The sequence below is a fragment of the Danio aesculapii genome, chromosome 1, assembly GCF_903798145.1.
Source record: "Danio aesculapii chromosome 1, fDanAes4.1, whole genome shotgun sequence".
Taxonomy (NCBI): domain Eukaryota; kingdom Metazoa; phylum Chordata; class Actinopteri; order Cypriniformes; family Danionidae; genus Danio; species Danio aesculapii.
Genome location: NC_079435.1, coordinates 15,047,541 through 15,066,598, shown reverse-complemented (window position 1 = coordinate 15,066,598; position 19,058 = coordinate 15,047,541). Strand labels below are relative to the sequence as shown.

The 19,058-nt window shown below is 39.5% G+C and overlaps 1 protein-coding gene across 2 annotated transcripts in view; it reads left to right on the top strand.

Moving 5' to 3' along the window:
- Positions 1-19,058, top strand: part of eif5b (eukaryotic translation initiation factor 5B) — a 37,830-nt gene that overhangs the window by 8,323 nt on the left and 10,449 nt on the right. Inside the window, exons 5-15 of one of the 2 annotated variants that reach the window (XM_056456661.1) lie at positions 1,400-1,617; positions 3,198-3,348; positions 3,424-3,516; positions 3,601-3,687; positions 11,952-12,023; positions 12,120-12,424; positions 14,364-14,471; positions 14,561-14,671; positions 14,785-14,852; positions 16,834-16,975; positions 17,055-17,186. In XM_056456661.1, the coding sequence (XP_056312636.1) occupies positions 1,400-1,617; positions 3,198-3,348; positions 3,424-3,516; positions 3,601-3,687; positions 11,952-12,023; positions 12,120-12,424; positions 14,364-14,471; positions 14,561-14,671; positions 14,785-14,852; positions 16,834-16,975; positions 17,055-17,186 (1,487 nt within the window). The remainder of the gene's footprint in view (positions 1-1,399; positions 1,618-3,197; positions 3,349-3,423; positions 3,517-3,600; positions 3,688-11,951; positions 12,024-12,119; positions 12,425-14,363; positions 14,472-14,560; positions 14,672-14,784; positions 14,853-16,833; positions 16,976-17,054; positions 17,187-19,058) is intronic. The other variant, XM_056456660.1, reaches the window with a different exon arrangement.

Genomic DNA, 19,058 nt, shown 5'->3' with positions numbered 1-19,058 from the left:
ACAAACACACCCGCCAAAAAATGGCATAATTCAGGGCTCTGAATTTGCGCATTTGAAACTGCACCACACCATGTATTGGAAGGGCATGAAAGGAACTGTTACTAATCTAATGTTGGAACCCAATAATATTCCGGGTAAATTAAGTGACCCAGCGGCAGAGAAAAAAAGCTGTTCGTTATTCGGTACCGTAAATATCAACACTGTGACAACTCGCTCAGTCTATCAGATGCAGCTGACCATCGTAAATAAAAGAAGTAAAATGTAACGCGCTAGCCTAGCATGAGTCATTTACAGTGTGTGAATCGAAATCTTGGAAAAAGGGTCTCTTTTTATCAATCGTTCCGAGTTCACTTTCACTGTAATTTAATGAAATGGTTTAATTGCAATTGTAATTAGATCTTGTTCAATTTGATATTTAAAATGCAGCTAGCAAAGTTCTTGAGGTTTATGCTAATTATATAGGGGTATACCTTTCAAGTTTTTTAGTGGGGGAAAAATCTATTTAAATTGGAATTAGATTTTTTTTGTGTGAATAAAATGTTTTTTTGTTTTTTTTTAAAGGCTTTATCGCCCAGCCCTAGTTTTAATATTAAAAAAACAAAAACAAAACAACAATCATAAATTACAGTTTTCTGTTTCTTCGATTACAGTTTTCAAATCTATCATAAATTCAGTATTTTGCTGTTGATTTAAATTCATAATAATACCTATAGCTGCTGTTATTTTATGATTAAACATTATATACTAAGTAATACTATAATTAATAAATAAATTAATGTTATTAAATGCATTTCAGTCCAATAGTATTATGGTTATATTTATGTACAGATTTTTATCCCTTTTTTCAATTTTTTTATTTAATTAAATTATTTTATTATATATGTTTCTTTATAAATAAAACAATTAAATCAGTTTTCAGAAGTTGTTCCGCCTGTTTTTAGTGAAATATTTTACACTGAAAAAGTTATCAAATTCATTAAACATTAGAACTCTCAGATTTTAATTTTTTGGTCAACTTTCCTCTTTTTAAGCACACATTTACAGCATCTAAAAAGCCACAGCCATATAGCCCACGATTGTGAAACGCTTTGGGTGTATGTCCATAAACGATAAATGCACTGTATAAATACACATTACATTACAGTGAAATGTACAGTAAAAAGTCCCTTTGCACTTCAAATAAGAAACTAAAACCATGACAGCTAAGCAATCCTAGCTAACAATAAAAGTATATTTTTGGTAACTTTTTGGAAGCCTAAAAGAAAAATGAAAAGTTATTCTAAGTCATCATGACTGTAAATATTCAGTACATCACCTTCTCTTAAGCTTAAGTCGGTGTCAAACCTACCTGATCTGTTGTTTTATTCTCCATATTAATTGTTCGCTTCCCTCTGTGCAGAGGAGGCTGAGGGGGACAAAAAGAAAAAGGACAAGAAGAAGAAAAAAGGAGAGAAGGAAGATAAAGAGAAGGACAAGAAAAAGGGTCCCAACAAAGCGACGGTGAGAGCCATGCAGGAGGCCCTGGCCAAAATGAAGGAGGAGGAGGAGCGAGCCAAAAGAGAAGAGGAGGAGAGACTGAAACGGCTGGAGGAGCTGGAGGCTCAGAGACTGGAGCAGGTCAGTTCCTGAAAGACACTTACTCTCACGGTTCATGGAAATTCTGGAATATCATGGGATTTTAACAGGTCTGTTCCAGATAGAGCTGCACCATATTAAATTTTGATATTAATACAATTTTACAAGATGATTTGAAATGAGTATTTAGAATTTTTTTTTAAATTACAAGCATAAATTAATACAATAGAACAAAGATACACACTAAATGAACAGTGTTTTATGGTTTCTTGAGTCTATCAGTATTGAAGCACAGAAATTAATAAATCAAATAGATAATAACACTAAACCAATATCAACATTTGAAGTGGATCTAAACCTTTCATCAAAGTTGTCCTTAAAGTAAAAACAATTTTGTGAAAGGTTTTTTTTTTTTTTTTTTTTTATGTTCTTCAAATGTTGACTACTGAAGTCATCATTATATAAATAATTAAATAAATTAATCTTTGTTAAAACTACTAATTTGTACAAAAGATACAAATTCATTTCTTGTGCCCAAATTAACCTAATTAAATTTGCTTGAAATTGTACACGGTCACATTTCACTAAATATCTTTCATTCTGTTATGGTTAAACTGTTTTCAGGTTAATTATGAACCCATCTTAACATTTTAGATCTTGCGATGGGACTATTGCAGTTACAAATTTCAGTATCGATGCTAAAACTGTATATTGTGTAGCCCTAGTTCCAGACATTGATAGTCATGGATCCTTTAGAGATGAGCCCTTTTATCAATGTTCACGTTTTTTAACGTAAAAGTGGCAAGAGGAGTGGGATGCATTGAAAAATAATAAATTGTATAAAAAAACTACATGACATCTCAAACATTTAAGACATTTTAAGACTAGATTTGAGAGTGATTTTTACCAGATTTCGTATTGGACATACAAGAATAACCAATGTTTTTTTTTTTTGCTCAAAGGTGAAGAGCCTACTCAATGTTTGTATTTCACAATTCCTCTTACAGTAAAACACAATCTACTGGACTGGTCTTGCTTTTGATGATTCCAGAAAAGTTTTTTTTTATGAAATCTCTTAAGAGAGATTTTTAGCAAAGTGACACCAGGAAAAATTTTACAATCTTTATCATCTAAAAATCTTATTTAAGTTATGTATTCATTTGGTTGTTGATTTTATTTGTATATTTATTATTAAGATGTTCTTGCCATGAAAATAGCCTTTGTTCCAGTCATGGCATTAAATAAAAAATACGTTACATTTTAAGTCATGAAATTCTTATAATTTTTTTTTTTTGTCCAAGTCATGGTTATGTATCTGTGACTTGATTGTTGTTTTAAATTTTACTTTGTTTATAAATTTTTCTGGTTGTTATAGAAAGAAAAGCTAAGTTTGGGTTTGTTAAACTACTATTGAGCTGTCAAACATTGGAGAGAGAGCACACTTACAATAAGCACCTAGCTAAAACCTTTTCTATATTGTTAGTATTTTACATATATTATTATACAAGTACAAAAGAGGCCTGTTTTTAGTAGATGTCATGGCAATTCAGCTTTTTAGTCAGTAAATGTCAGGGAATTTGTTTTTGATTATGGTTCACTATGTCTGAAATCCTCATCCACAGGAGCGTCTAGAGGCTGAGAGGAAGGAGAAGAAGAAACAAAAGGATAAGGAGAGGAAAGAAAGGCTGAAGAAGGAGGGAAAGCTCCTCACTAAGGCCCAGAAAGAGGCTCGAGCCAGAGCAGAAGCCACACTGCGGGCACTGCAGGCTCAGGGTGAGAACAGGACTCATTAAAATGATTATTAAAAAAATTATTTATGTACTAATAGTATTGTTTGCTATCTCTTAGGTGTTGAAGTGCCATCCAAAGATGCAATGCCAAAGAAGAAGCCCGTTTATGGTGATAAGAGAAAAAAGAAGCCAACTGCACAAACTCCTGAAGGTTAGATCATGATTTGATGTATTTTTTTTTATATTTCTGCATATTTACTTGCAGCCGTACTAACAATTTCTTTGCTAACATTAGAAACGTCTGAGGTGACATCACCCACATCAGTGACACCACAGCCAATCACGGTGGAGATGGAAGTAGACAAACCTGAAGCTCAACCAGGTAATCACTGAAACGTTTCCTTTTTTTTAGATTTTTCCTACTTTTCTAAATTTTTAAATAATTTTAATGGTTTACTTGTATTGCTGTCATTAAAACATTGTGTCTTATAAAAAACAATTGAATAAGTCTTTTTAAAGTTCTTAACAACTGAAAAATAATAAATAAATTTGCAACAACTTTTAGTACTGCAAAACAAAACATTACAGTAGTATAGTAGTACATTGCGTAGTAGGTATCTCAAATTTATTACAAAAGTCTCCTTATCGGTGTCACTGTTATTAGTTGTAGTAGTTGTTGTAGTAGTATTCATCGTAGTAGTCATCATCATATCAGTAGTAGTAGTTGTAATAATAGTAGTCATAGTAGTAGTAGTAGTCGTCATTGTAGTAGTAGAAGTCATAGTAGTAGTAGATGCAGTTGTAGTAGTAGTCGTCGTCATAGTAGTAGCAGTTGCAGTAGTATTTGTTTCTGTAAAATGTAGGACTGTGCAATTAAGCGAAAATTTGATTTCGGCTTCTAACGATTATGAAAAAGCATTAATCGAGATGATTGCATCATATACCGCCCCCTTTCCAGTTGTAAACATTTGTTGCTCTGCAAAGCTCAGTTTCACATGAAAATTACTAAAAGCATGTACTGTAATGTAACGTTTGCAGCATGGGATGCGGATCGTTCATTGATGTACCTTCAAATCATTCATGCTTTTAAAAGCGTGAATAAGACCGCATACTGCTGTGCATTCTAGCCAAAATAAAACAAATCAGACTTTCTCCAGAATAAAAAATATTATAGGAAATGCTGTTATAATTCCTGAATCTGTTAAACATAATTTGGGAAATATTTATAAAAAAATTAAATAAAATAAAAAAATTCACAGAAGCGCTGTTACGGTTATTTAAGATGGAAACGCTAGGGTTACAGCTACATTTAAAATTTATGACCCTTTTTGTGAATGGTGGTGGCAATGGAGCAGACAAACAACCAAATTATCCCAAAATAATTGTTTATTTTACAAAGTGAGTAAATGATAAACAAAGTATATACAAAATAAGGAAATCAAAATAAATAAATGGTTGTAATAGAGGGGAAGAGGAACAAAAGCTGCACCAAACTAAAGACAATAATATAACAAAACACAACTCTAACTAGAACTCACAATCTCTATACTATCTAATAAAAGGAAGAAAAAAGAAAAGTTTTCAGCGTTTTCACGCCCTGTCTAAACTATACTACTAACCAAAAACGAAAACAAAACTTACAATGAGTGGCGCACACTTTTAAACTAGTATGTATAATACATTTGCATCTCCTATGTGTAGCAGCATGTAGGTCACGTGACATCCACCCTGTCCTCAAATCCCATTGATGTTGTGGATCTGGTGATCAGAAAGAAAACATAATTAGAACACTCTTTTAAAGATAGTTCTCTTTCAAACATTCGCTCGGTATCTCACTATGGGAAACGCCTCAGGCGTGACAGACTGTGGAAGCACCAATTACACCACGTCCGTCCGAGGACGGACAAATCACAGCTCGCGATTAGGAGCCCACCCTCTCCTTTATAATCCGCTGTGATTCCCCGCATCGGCATTCTAGCACTCTTCCTCGTGAAGACTTTCCTTAAGCACCCAGGCTGCGCTGCTCTGTTCACAAACGTACCGTCAAGGCTAACGTTGCCGAACGCAGCTCAGTCATCTGAATCTGTCGTGGGTTCTTTGCTCGTTACGGAGTATTTTTTACTGCTTTTACTAGCAGCAACTGATATAGCTAACGCGTTAAGGCGAGCTAACTCTGACTTTGACTCACCATGTCTAAAGTCACGGTGGAGAAGGGGAAGGAGGCCTCTTCGCGCTCCTGTCCGTCAGCGTGCGGATTTATGATCTCGGGCAGGGATTCACATCCGATGTGCATCGCATGTATGGGTGCGAAGCATGCCCAGGCCTCGTTGGCGAACACCGAAAGCTGCGTGCACTGCCAGGCAATGCCGATGAGGATTTTGGAGAGAAGGTTTCGAGTGGCGGCATCTTCCAAGGATGATCCGGTCCTCTCTGCCGCTCCGTCGTCAGCTAATGACGCCAAATCCTCTCCTCCGCGGGATCTTGCTTCGTGGGGGGACATCATGGAGGTAGAATCCCCCGTGTATGAGCCGCTGTTCGACCAGCAGCTACTGGCGGGCGGGGATGAGATGGAAGGGGATGAGGAGGAGGATGATGAGACACTAGCCCGTCTCCTCCGAGATGAGCCGGACGATGAGGAGGAGGATGTCATCCGCCCTTCTTCCCACACATCCAGGCCGACTAGCGCGCAAAGCGGTGAGGTGGCGTCAACCGTGGTGGATTGCGACCTCACAGAGGTTTGCAAACGTGCTGCCGCCAAGCTCGGCGTGGCGTGGCCTGTGACTCTTGGTCATCCAGGAGTTAAACGGGATGTGTATGACGGGAAAAGGCTCGCTCCCCGCGCTCCCCCAGCAAAACAACTACTTCCCGCTCTCCCAGATTGCATCACGGAGATGAAGCGGTCATGGGATAAACCCTTTACCAACCGCGTGCCCGTCAAGGGTTACTCGTCACTCGACGTGAGCGAGATGGAGGGACTAGGGCTCTCTAACCCTCCAGTGGTCGAGCAGACGGTGGCTCTTCACCTGCATCCAAACAGGCGGGCTGCTGTTTCATCGGCCACACCGTCCCACCCTGGTAAAATGGAACGCTTCACTGCTTCCATGTATCAGAAGATATATAAATCTTCGGCGCTAACAGTGAGGACTTTGAACGTCACTTCATTGCTGACGGCCTATCAAGCCGAATTATTGGAGGAGCTTGGCACGCAGCTGGACGCCGGCAATCCAAACCCGGCAGTCTGGGAAGAGATCTGCAACATTACAGACCTCAATCTGCGCGCCTCACGCGGGGCGGTGCAAAGCTCCGGCCGTACCATGGCTCTCGCCGTTGCAGGCGAGCGATCGCTGTGGCTGAATCTCTCGAGTATCGGGGACAGGGAAAAATTGGATTATCTCGACGCTCCCGTAGACTCGAGTGGGTTATTCGGTCAGTCGGTCGCGTCGATGAGGCAGAGATGCGACCTTAAAAAGAAGGACGAGGAGACTTTTGACCTCTGCTTGCCTCGTAAAAGGACATCACGTCCTCCTGTTCCTGCTACTCGGCCCACTCCTCCGACGCAGGGCAGAAAATTTGTCAGTGCGTCCAGACCGCCTAAACCCCACAGCACAGAGCAGACGGCTCGCCCCCCCGCTGCTCCAAACGCTAAGCCATGGGGAAAGCAGTCATTCGCGGCAGCGGCTGCAAAGTCCAGATCCGCTAACCCCTCCGCCAAAAAGAAGAGGGACTCCTAGGACGCTATGTTTGGAGAGGAGAGACGGGCAGCACCTAGGGTTTTCTGCAATGTCTTCTCCACAGTCCGCCACGGTTGTTTCCCCACCCGCAAAAATGCTGAGGAGGTGGAATTTGGGCGGAGAAATGGTTCAGAGTTGTGTTCAGGCCAGTTCAGCTTCCCCTCAATACACAATGTTCCGTGGATTGCCGACGGCAGTTCCACAAGTTCATGTGCAGAGCATTCGGCCACCATGCGGTCTGCCGAGTTCAGGCACACGTTCGCAAGTGCGTTGTCACAAAGCACTTCATTCCTTGTGTTCATGGCAAATAAAAAATGCCCTGTCGCATCCAGGCTCAATGCCGAGGGCGCAGAAAGCCAAAAACAAAATAAAGACACAGAGAAAAGCGAAAGCTCAAAGCCGAGAGACGGGCCAGTCTCTGAGCCAAACAGATCCTGGCCAAATTTCTCTCTGGCCACAAGAGGGCGCCAGCACTCCATCAGTGGGGCCGGTTCGGCAGCAGCCTCTGTCTCTTCACCCGGAGGCCTGGATAGAGTGTTCTCCGCACCCGTGGGTCCTCGCAACCGTAACCAGGGGGTACAGGCTTCAGTTTGCTGGAAAACCCCCTCCTTTCAACGGGGTTATAGCATCTGTGGCAAACGAGGATTCGGCTCAGGTGCTGGAGGCAGAGATATCCTCCCTCATGGGGAAGGGAGCTATAAGACGAGTTCCAGTGGAGGAAACTCAGACGGGTTTTTACTCACGTTACTTTCTAATCCCAAAGAAAGATGGGAGTCTGCGCCCAATACTGGACCTGCGTGCTTTAAACAAGCACTTAAGGAAGTACAAATTCAAGATGCTCACAGTAGGAGCTCTCACTCGTTCGATCCGCCGGGGCGATTGGTTCGCCTCGATCGATCTCAAGGATGCTTACTTTCATATAAGCATCTATCCAGCACACAGGAAATATCTCAGGTTTTCCTTTCAGAACGAAGTGTTCGAATTTGTTACTCTTCCATTCGGGCTCAGTCTAGCTCCGCGGGTGTTCAGCAGATGCATGGAAGCAGCGCTGTCTCCGCTGAGACACAAAGGTCTGCGCATATCCGCTTATCTGGACGATTACCTGATATGCGCCCGCACACGCGAGCGCGCGGAGCGGGATGCAGAGACTCTTTCGTCTCATCTCACAAGGCTGGGATTCAGAATCAACAACGCCAAAAGCCAGCTGATTCCGTCCCAGGAGATAGAGTATCTGGGCCTGCGCCTAGACTCGGTAACTTACCGCGCCATGCTTTCGGAGAGAAGGATTACGGCGTTCGGTCTATGCCTGACCCATTTTCGCAAAGGAAACCTGGTCTCGTTCAGAACCTGTCTCCGTCTGATGGGCATGATGGCTTCATCTCTGTCTGTGATCCCACTGGGTTTATTAAAGATGAGAGATTTTCAGCGTTGGATTTCCGCGAAGCGCCTGTGCCCGCGCAGGCACCTCGCGCGCAGGGTACGGGTATCCACGGAGTGTGTGATGGCTCTCCACCACTGGAAAAACCCCTGCATATTCCGATCAGGGGCTCCGCTGGGGAGCGTGTCTCTGAGAAAAGTCGTCACTACGGACGCATCCCTAACGGGATAGGGAGCCGTATTTCAGGGCAGATCGGTGAACGGTCGTTGGACACACCGACTGCGCGAGCTTCACATAAACATGCTGGAGCTGATGGCAGTTTTTCTGGCTTTAAAACATTTTCTACCATTCTTGAAGGGTTTTCATGTTTTAGTCAGGACGGACAACACAACGGTGGTGGCGTACATCAACCGCCAAGGGGGAACGCGATCGTTGCAGCTGCACAATCTAGCGCGCAAGCTGATTGTCTGGAGCGCCGCTCACTTGAGCTCACTGCGCGCGACGCACGTCCCGGGAGTCAGAAATGTGGGGGCGGATCTTCTGTCGAGGGGCAACCCGACGTACGGAGAATGGGTTCTCCACCCGCAGGTGGTGAATCAAATTTGGGAGATGTACGGCAAGGCTGCCGTAGATCTCTTCGCCTCGCGGGCAAACGCAAAATGTCCGCTGTATTTCTCTCTCGAGGACGAGGATGCGCCGTTGGGTGTGGATGCGCTGGCGCACCCGTGGCCAAACGTGCTGCTGTATGCATTCCCACCGTTAAGTCTAATTTCTCCCACCCTGGACAGAGTAAGAGAAAGCGGGTTGTCTCTCCTTCTAATAGCCCCCCGTTGGCCGGGCAGGCTGTGGTTGGCAGATCGCCGAACTTCTGCAAGAAGAGCCCTGGCCACTCCCGCTGCGACGGGACCTGCTGTCACAAGCGGGGGCACAGATATTTCACCCTCACCCAGAACAAATCAACCTTTGGGTCTGGCCCGTGAAGGGTTAAATCTAAATGCTCTCTGGCTTCCACGGGAGGTCATAAGCACTATCCAGAGCGCTAGGGCTCCTTCAACGCGCTCACTGTACGACCTGAAATGGCGTGTGTTTGAGGACTGGTGCACTAGTGAAGGGCTTATCCCCTTCCAGTGCTCGGTGAGAGATATTCTCTGCTTTTTGCAAAGCTTACTGGATAATGGGAGAGCGTTCTCTACCATTAAAGTTTACCTGGCCGCTATTTCCGCTTGCCATGTAGGGTTCGAAGGGGTTTCAGTGGGACGGCACCCCTTTATATGCCGTTTTATGAAAGGAGTGAAGCGCGTGAGATCAGCGGTGAAACGGCTGGTCCCGTCATGGGATCTGTCTCTCGTTCTGGACGCTTTAACTCGAGCCCCTTTCGAACCTCTGGAGGATATTCCTATTAAGCTCATATCACTGAAGACGGCCTTACTACTCGCTCTAGTCTCAGCTAAGCGAGTGGGCGAGCTGCATGCTTTGTCGGTGCATCAAGCGTGCATGGATTTTAGCCGGGATTATGACAGGGTTAAACTGCTACCAAACCCGGTATTCGTTCCCAAGGTCAGTGATTCTGCTTATAACTGTTCTGCTATTGAGTTGCATGCCTTTCACTCCCCTCCGCATTTGTCAGCGGAGGAGAGTAAGTTACACACTTTGTGTCCCGTACGGGCGTTACGCCTCTACGTGAACAGGACGCGATCGTTTAGGAGAAGCGATCAGTTATTTGTGTCATGGGCCACTCGCCGTAAGGGTGAGGCTGTTTCATCTCAACGGCTCTCGCACTGGATAGTGGAGGCGATCGAACTGGCCTATACATCTAGGGGTCTTCGTTCCCCAGAGGGTTTAAGAGCTCATTCTTCAAGAGGTATCGCTACCTCATGGGCTTTGTTCAGAGGGATTTCGGTAAGAGATATTTGTAAAGCGGCAAGTTGGTCTTCCCCGCATACATTTATCAGGTTTTACCACCTTGACGTCACCGCGCCTTCATTGGCTCACGCGGTTCTTAATGTGTGTCCCTTATAAGCTTGAAAGGTTGTCTTTCTACCGATTCTGTCCGGGGCTTCGGAAAGCATGCGTTACGGGAGTGGTATATATCATTCCCATAGTGAGATACCGAGCGAATGTTTGAAAGAGAACGCTAGGTTACTTGCGTAACCCCGGTTCTCTGAGAACAGAGCGAGGTATCTCACCAGACTTCCCTTCACGCATTACACTTGGGAAGAGCGTGCTTCGAATGCCGATGCGGGGAATCACAGCGGATTATAAAGGAGAGGGTGGGCTCCTAATCGCGAGCTGTGATTTGTCCGTCCTCGGACGGACGTGGTGTAATTGGTGCTTCCACAGTCTGTCACGCCTGAGGCGTTTCCCATAGTGAGATACCTCGCTCTGTTCTCAGAGAACCGGGGTTACGCAAGTAACCTAGCGATTTCAGCACAAATGATTACAGCACACATAGCACAAGAAACTGTCAAGCAATCCAGCAAAACACACTGTCAAACAGCCCAGTAAACACACACACACAACAGTGAGCAAGCAAAAAGCAAGCTAGTGTTCCGCCGCGCCGGCTTCCTTTTAAATGGGGAATTTTGCTTGTGATTGGTCATTAATGATGACGTGATTGTAGTGGTAATGATGACTCGCATCTAGCTTAGCCAATGGGGAGCTGAAACTGGGCGGACCTAAAGAAATAACAGGTAGAGAGAGAGAGAAGGTGAGCGCGAGAAAAAAACAAAACAAAATAACTGAGCTGTAACAAGCACTAGTAATTTTGACTTCAACTGATAATCGTTTTGAATAATCGTGATTATGATTTTCCCATAATCGAGCAGCCCTAGTAAAATGTTATCATCAGTTCTACTACTATACAAAAGTAATACGTTTTTTACCCTTTTTTGTGTAAATTAACCTTTGTCTTGATCTATTTTTGTTGCTGTTAATAATATCAGTATTACTACTACAATTTTTTACTATTACTATGTACATTCCAAGTACATGTCCCTGTACAATAGTCAATTATTTTTGTCCTCACGTCAAATCACAGGGCCATGCTGATTTCACAGTTGATCACAGGTTTATCACCGAGTTTTGCAGAAACGTGAGAGAGTTGTCTATTCATTATTCATGACTAAAAAGCAACGAACAGTGTTAGTTTCATGAACAAAAAACGGGGCGAAAAATTTTGCTTTCCTATGGCTTGAAATAAACAGAAATTTGACATGCTCCAGTACCATAACATGACTGAAAACGATGAATGCACCTACTCTGATCCACTCATCCAATGAAAGAACTGTGCAACATTATTGATGGAAAAACGAAACACAAAGTCAAAAACATTCAAACGAACAAAAATAATGTTTTGCTATATTCTACTGCAGTTCAGTGTGCTGTTCTTTTGTTAGATGAGCAGATCAGAGTTCACACATTCAGTCACATTACTGGTGCAGCAGACCTCTCAAGTGTCTGTTTTATTCAAGCAATTTCCATTGGCGTAACGAACACAGCAAGGATGGCTAACTCTACTTTGTAACTTTTTCATTGTAGCAGTAAAGGAGCCAAAGGCAGAGGCTGCTGATCTGGACGACTGGGAAGCCATGGCCAGTGATGAGGAGAAAGGTGGATATAAAGCACTCTCAAAATCAGGAAGCTATTAAGTAGACGTTAGGTGATCGTATATGCAGAGTGCTGATCTGTTTATTTTCATGCTCGCAGAGATGAAAAAGGTTCACATCGAGGTGAAAGAAACCACTACGGCTGTACAAAAACCCACTGAAGAAAATGGCAGTGAGGAAGAGGAGGATGAAGATGAAGAGGATGACGAAGATGATGAGGACGACGAAGAAGAAGATGGAGAGGAAGAGAGTGAGGAGGAGGAGGACAACAAGGAGAGCAGCAACAAAACCACCTCTAACAAAGCAAGAAAAGAGGCGAGCTCCGAGTCGAGCAGCGAGAGCGATTCAGACGACGACCGAACCAAAGAGGAAAGACTTTACGACAAGGCCAAGAAGCGTATAGAGGTACAAACACACAGGCTTTCACGTTATACAAAAATGTACAGAGTTGTTATTATTAGAGGTTAGAGATATTGTGAATGAACTGACAAGCATAAGTTTTGGGTTAAAATAGGGATCATGATTCTCACACAACAGGCTATATAAATAGCTAGTGTTGTTTCCACTGATAACCTTCCTGTTAGAGGTTAAAGTGACTATTTTCACTTTCATATGGTTCCTTTTACAGCATTGATGTTGTAATGTAATGAAAATATAATCAGTTAAATAAACTCAAGCATTCATTTAGTTGTTGAAGAGCAAAATGAGATAAAAAGCCATTTAAACGCGAGCAGCAGGTGAGTACTGGGGTAAAATCAGTTTTCATATTTTAAAGACATGGCGGGGTACAATGGAATTTAATGCAGTGCTTTTTGTACATTCTGAGACCCACTTTATATTGTGTATCAATAAGGCAGTGAAAATCACTAATTATTAAAGAAAACAGACTGTGATTTTGTAACTGCATGCAGTTTACCAGAAACACTTGAACTGGGTTACTGAAAATTAAAAGCTCTTTTGCATATACCCTATTTTAAATAGACAACTTAACAACATTAGCAAAAAATATCTAATAAAATTAGTTTACTAAAAGTTGTGATTGTGTTATTTGAAGTAATCAGTTTTTATTAATATAAAAAAATTGTATCAATTTGAATGAATGATTCAATAGTTCACTCTTAAAGTCTTTGCATTTTTAAATCTCTTGGAAGTATTCAGTGATTAATACATTTTTAATGGTTGGTTGTCAAAAATAAACTAAATAATGAAAGATAGACTAAGAAAGCCATCAAAAATGTTTTATTTCACAAAGTTACACTCTGCAAAAAGTGCAAATTGGTTCAATGACTCAACCCTCCAGGAATTTTGTTTGTTCAATGGTTTTTAGAATCAAAATAAGAATTTCTGTTTGTATTTTTACAGCAAAACACAAAAGTTGAAGCAATTAATGACATAAGCCACCTTTCCACCGTAAACGACATTTGGACATGACTGTCAGAATACGACCTCTTGTGGACGTCACACAGAATTTTCAGATTTGCTGTGCACCATGGGAGAGAAGCTGATTGAAGGAGTGCAAAAGCAAGAGCCTTTATTCTCCGTGTGTTTACTATGGTTGAATGAATAATTGAATACTAGAAATTCATAGGCCGCTAAAATTTTTCGAGGAAATGTGAAGACAGCATTCAAAAAAGTGTTTATTTTTATATTACTCATTTGTGGATAGAAAAGTTTGTTTGTTTTTAAAATAGACTTTTTTCTGCTTCAAAAGGTAACAAAAATAACAAATTGCTAATCATTTTTATCTCGTCAGCACAGACCTGATTGGACGACACAGGGATACATCACATCCGGTCGGGTGGTCACATATGTCTAGTAGCCAAAGTTCAAATATTTTATCAGATCCGCTGCTCAAATTGGATCCGAATTTTCACCATATGGAGATGATCAAAACTACTCTCCATTGGAAATGAATGACTTCTGGTCTGTCGTTTGCCGTGTGCAAGCGGAAATGCGGCTTATGTTTTGAGGAAAACTGTCACAAAGTCAGTCATTTTAGGCTGCAAATATATAAAAAAAATCTTCCTACATAATCCTGGAGAAACTGGTTTAAATAGTTAAGCACTTTTTTTTTGGTGTGACAATGTAGCCGATAGAACCCTCATTTATAGTAACGTGTCAAACTGATTTTTGTACTGTAGACATGAGTGTTTATATCACAGCTGTTTGTAACACAGGAAAAATACTTGTTAAAAAGGCTTAATATTAAAGCCATCATGCATGTTCATTTGAATCTTTAGTTCGTCTTAATAAAGAAATATAAATCTAAATCATTTACAATTAAGATTGCATTGGTGCATAAATCAAGATTTGTTTTAGTGATCATGAATTAAACTGTGTGCAGAAACGCAGGCAGGAAAACCTGAAGAACATCATTTTGGACAAGCTCCGAGCTCCTGTGGTTTGTGTGCTGGGTCATGTGGACACAGGAAAGACCAAAATCCTGGACAAGGTGCGTTTCATGTCGGGCGCTTTGAACTTCAGCTCCTGTGTGGTTCATTTGCATTTAATGTTGTTTTGTGCTCGCTTTCGGTCCATCAGCTGAGACACACACATGTTCAAGATGGAGAAGCTGGAGGAATCACTCAGCAGATCGGAGCCACCAACGTGCCCCTCGACACCATAGTGGAACAAACCAAGATGGTGAAAAATGTGAGTTTTTATCTTTATTTATTATTATTTTTTTAATATCCCATAATTCATGTTCATTTATTCCATTTACCCATGTGGTTATTTATGGTTAAGTCATGCGTTTGTGGTATCAGTTTGACAGGGATAATGTGAAGATTCCTGGAATGCTCATTATTGATACACCTGGACACGAGTCCTTCAGGTACAAACTATACTTCTTTAATTTAATTTGTTGTTGTTTTTTTGTTTTCTTTCTAATCTTGCATCTTAGTTTCTACAACCATGATATTATTAAATGTTTCTTAAATCAACATATTAAAAGTAGCTTTTGAAGGATTCTTGCACTAAACTGTTACTATGCTTTATTATATAATATAAAATGTCGTTATAATAAAATGTAATTTAGAGATTTTTTTGCAGAAAATAACAAAAAGGTGGCATAATTTCATAAGTTACTGAATTTTTAGACATCCCAAATCCAATGTTTTTATTTTAGAAGAGTTAAGAAATCGATATTTGATTGAATAACCCTGATCTCTTGTTGGAAATAAAAAATAAAAATAATCAAAATGAATAAAGGGTCTAAATTTTTGTTGGAATGTGATCAGACCTATATAGAATAAAGCAAATAACATTTTAATTAAAACTGTACTAAATGAATTCAGCAAATACAGGGAAAAGGAGAACTTTCAAGTGGTCTCTTAATTTCTACAATTTGTCTTTGCCCACTACCTGCTTTGGATCTAAAACCAACAAATTATCAACAACGTTAATAACATATGGCAAGGAGAGTGGGATATACATACAAAAACAAACTTCGTGAAATTTGCTCTAATGTAAGAACCATTTTTAGACTTTCTTTTTTTTTTGTTTTTTTTTTTAGCTAGATAGATCAGATGATTTTTTTTCCTGTTGTAGAATCGGTCACTTCAGGATGACCCACAAATGTTAAATTCTTGCAGAAGATCCTCCCTCATGCTCTATTTGTAAAAGCATTTTAACTTTGAAGAAAAGTCTATTTGTTGGTGTTGATTTTGATTCTGTGAGCAATTAATTTAATTCTGTTCACTCTTATTATTACTTTTATAAGAATTAATATTGCTTTTCTAAATAACGAGTAAAGTAATGCATTACTTTAAAAAAATTAAGTAATAACATTTGAGTTACTTTAAAACGCAAGTTACTTTTTGTTTACTTAATTAGCTTTTAAAAAGTAAATTGCTGAATTAAAATTGAGATGACAGAATCTGTTCATTATTTTGAGCACATTGAAGAAAAGGAATTGTAAAAGCAGCAAACACATTGCTTTATAGTTTATTAATCTGTATATACGGCATGTGGATCTCTGGGCTTTTCAGTTTTCAGAATATAACATTATCCCACGTTATTAGTTTTAAGCTTTTTTTTTTTTGTATTTTTTTTTTTAGGGTAAATTAAAAAAAAAAAAACCCTGCAAGTTCTGAAAGAGATCAGGTCTCAGCCTGGTAAGAAAAAGTAATGCGAAAGTGACTCCAGTAACGTAACTCATTACTTGTTATAAAAGTAATGCAACTAGTTACTTTTTAGGAGAGTAACTTAATATTTTAATGTATTACTTTCCAAAGCAACTTTTCTCAAGGCTGAAGTACCAAGGTAACCAGATACAAGCTTTTTTACATTCATAAATAATTGTTTGATCAGATCCGGCTATACAAAGTTTTGTTAAGGGTAAAATATCTAAAAGCTCTTTAAGGGGAGATTTTAGATGCATATAAATAAAAGCACCACAATAAAATTAAAGCATTACATTTCCTCTCAACCACTTTTCCCAGTATGAAGACATTTTATAGGATTGTTGTCTGTGCATTCTTTGGAAGAGATTTTTAAGTGTTTTATAAAAAATTTTACTATTTTATTTATTTATTTATTTATTTTTAGTAAAAAGAAGTTGTAAAACCTTATTATAATCTATGTCTCTATTATAGTTTTTAATTGTGTGTTAATTATTGAAATGTTCTTGCCATGAAAATAGCCTTCATTTCTGGCATTATATACAAATCATCATCATGTTTCTATTGTACATTTTAAAGCTGGCATGGCGTAAAACTCAAGCAAACAGATTTGTATTTGTCTGACTAAATTGTTTCTTTTTAATTGAATGTTTTTCTATAGCAATAATATATTTGTGTCTCTCTCTGCTTCAGTAATCTGAGGAACAGGGGCAGCTCTCTGTGTGATATTGCCATCTTGGTGGTGGACATCATGCACGGTTTAGAGCCACAGACGCTCGAGTCCATCAACCTGCTTAAAGAGAAGAAATGCCCTTTCATAGTAGCACTTAACAAGGTATCTGACACTGACTGCTGATGCTGGTACTCATGATAACAGCAGCAAGTGTTTGAGTTCTAATGTGTCTCTCCGTCAGATTGATCGTCTATACGACTGGAAGAAGAGTCCTGACACAGATGTGGTGACAACACTAAAGAAACAGAAGAAAAACACAAAGGACGAGTTCGATGAGAGGGCGAAATCTGTCATTGTGGAGTTCGCTCAGCAGGTCTGTTTTTTTTTAATTACTAAATTTTTTTATGCTAGGTTCCTCTTTTTCAGACACGCACTATAATAAGCTTGCATCAATCCAAGGTAGGGCTGCACGATATTGGAATAATTGTGATATTGGATTCTGGGATTAAATATTGAGATAGGGAGAGTTTAACAAGATGGTTTGAATTGCTCTATTTTTTTAACAAGTGTTTTTATTAGTTTTACATTTTTCAATGATTACCAAACAACACAACAATAATAAAACATAGAAGGAATAAGCATGATAATACAAAGAAAATAATGGTTATATTAATTCAAATAAAGAAACAGATAATAAAAAATAATTAAAGAAGAAAAAAAGTTATTATTAAAAAACAATTAAGGCATATAAACTGTTTCAAATAAAATACAGACAGTGAGTAGGGGTAGTGAGCATATTAAGCATTACACTGCTACTCAGAATCCGCATTATATTGGTCCAGGTGATCAAGAAATGGTTGCCATATATTGTAAAACTTAGCAAGAATATCAAAACTCCATAACGGACTCTTTCCATGTGCAATATTTGAGTAAGACAAGTTAACCATGTCTTAAATTGAGAAACAGAATCTGATTTCCACATTTTTAAAATGACACTCTTAGCAATAATCATTCCATAAATTATAGTGCTTTGTATGGACACATTATTATCCAGCAGAGAACTAGAGTATCCAAATATTGCAATTTCTTGGTCGGGTGTAAAGATAAACGCATACATATCGGAAAACCATTTAAATAAGTCACCAGAAATCAAAGTTTTGGGCACGTCCAAAAGAGGTGGTTCAGGGAGCCTTCAGCAGACTTACACCGGTCACATGTAGGGGAAATGGTAGGAAAAATTCTGTGTAATTTAGATTTTGAATAGTGCAGTTTATGCATTACTTTCAATAGAATTAACTGATGCCTGGAATTTTGAATTGCTCTATTTGACTGTTTTCTGGGGAGTCTTAACATGCAGTTTTCAGGTATAGAATTTAAATAATCACAATGCAAAAAAGAAGCCTTTCTTGCTTTGCTTTGTCTCGTTTCTGGTCCAAATATCTGCATTTTTAGATCAAGTGAAAATATTGGGGGTTTTTTCACCTTCAATAGAAAAAGATCAAAATGATTAAAAAAGGGTTTCTTTACAAAAAGCAAAATGAGCTGCCATTGGGGTAAGTAAAATAATCGTATATTTTCACTTCTAAATGTAGATATTTGGACTAGAAACATCATATAAGTATTTAAATACAATTAAAGGTGCTGTATGTTCTGTACATATCTTCTGAAGCATAAAAATACCATGATATGTTTGCAGATATTTAAGAAACAGGCTAAGTGAACATTCTTGTTTGTGAAAATCAATGCACAAACTTCACAAAGGTTTGTATAAAAGAAAAAAATGCATAATGTCAGTTTATGGTTTTGATTGGCTGTCCTTGAACATCTCCTTTCACTCTCAAACACTATAATTGTAGCAGAGACCTGGAAGAGTTTGTTTTGCCATGTTGAGAAAAGCAAATGTGCATGCACTGATATCATCAATGTAAATAACATGTGGTGGAAATGATAGACTCAAGTCATTTACATTGATTTTATCAGCGCATGTAAGTAATGAGGAATGCACATTTGCTTTGCTCAACATGGCAAAACAAACTCTTCCAGGTCTTCGCTACAATTATAGTGTTTGAGGGTGAAAAGAGATGTTCTGTAAACACCATAAAGTGAAATTTGAGTTCTTTTTACAAACCTTTGTGAAGTTTGAGCAGGAGGTAAGGAATTATTAACAATCTGATTCATGCACTCCAGAATCTGTTCTTTACTTTGATAACCACTATTTATCATGCTCTTTGAAACTTTGCAGCCC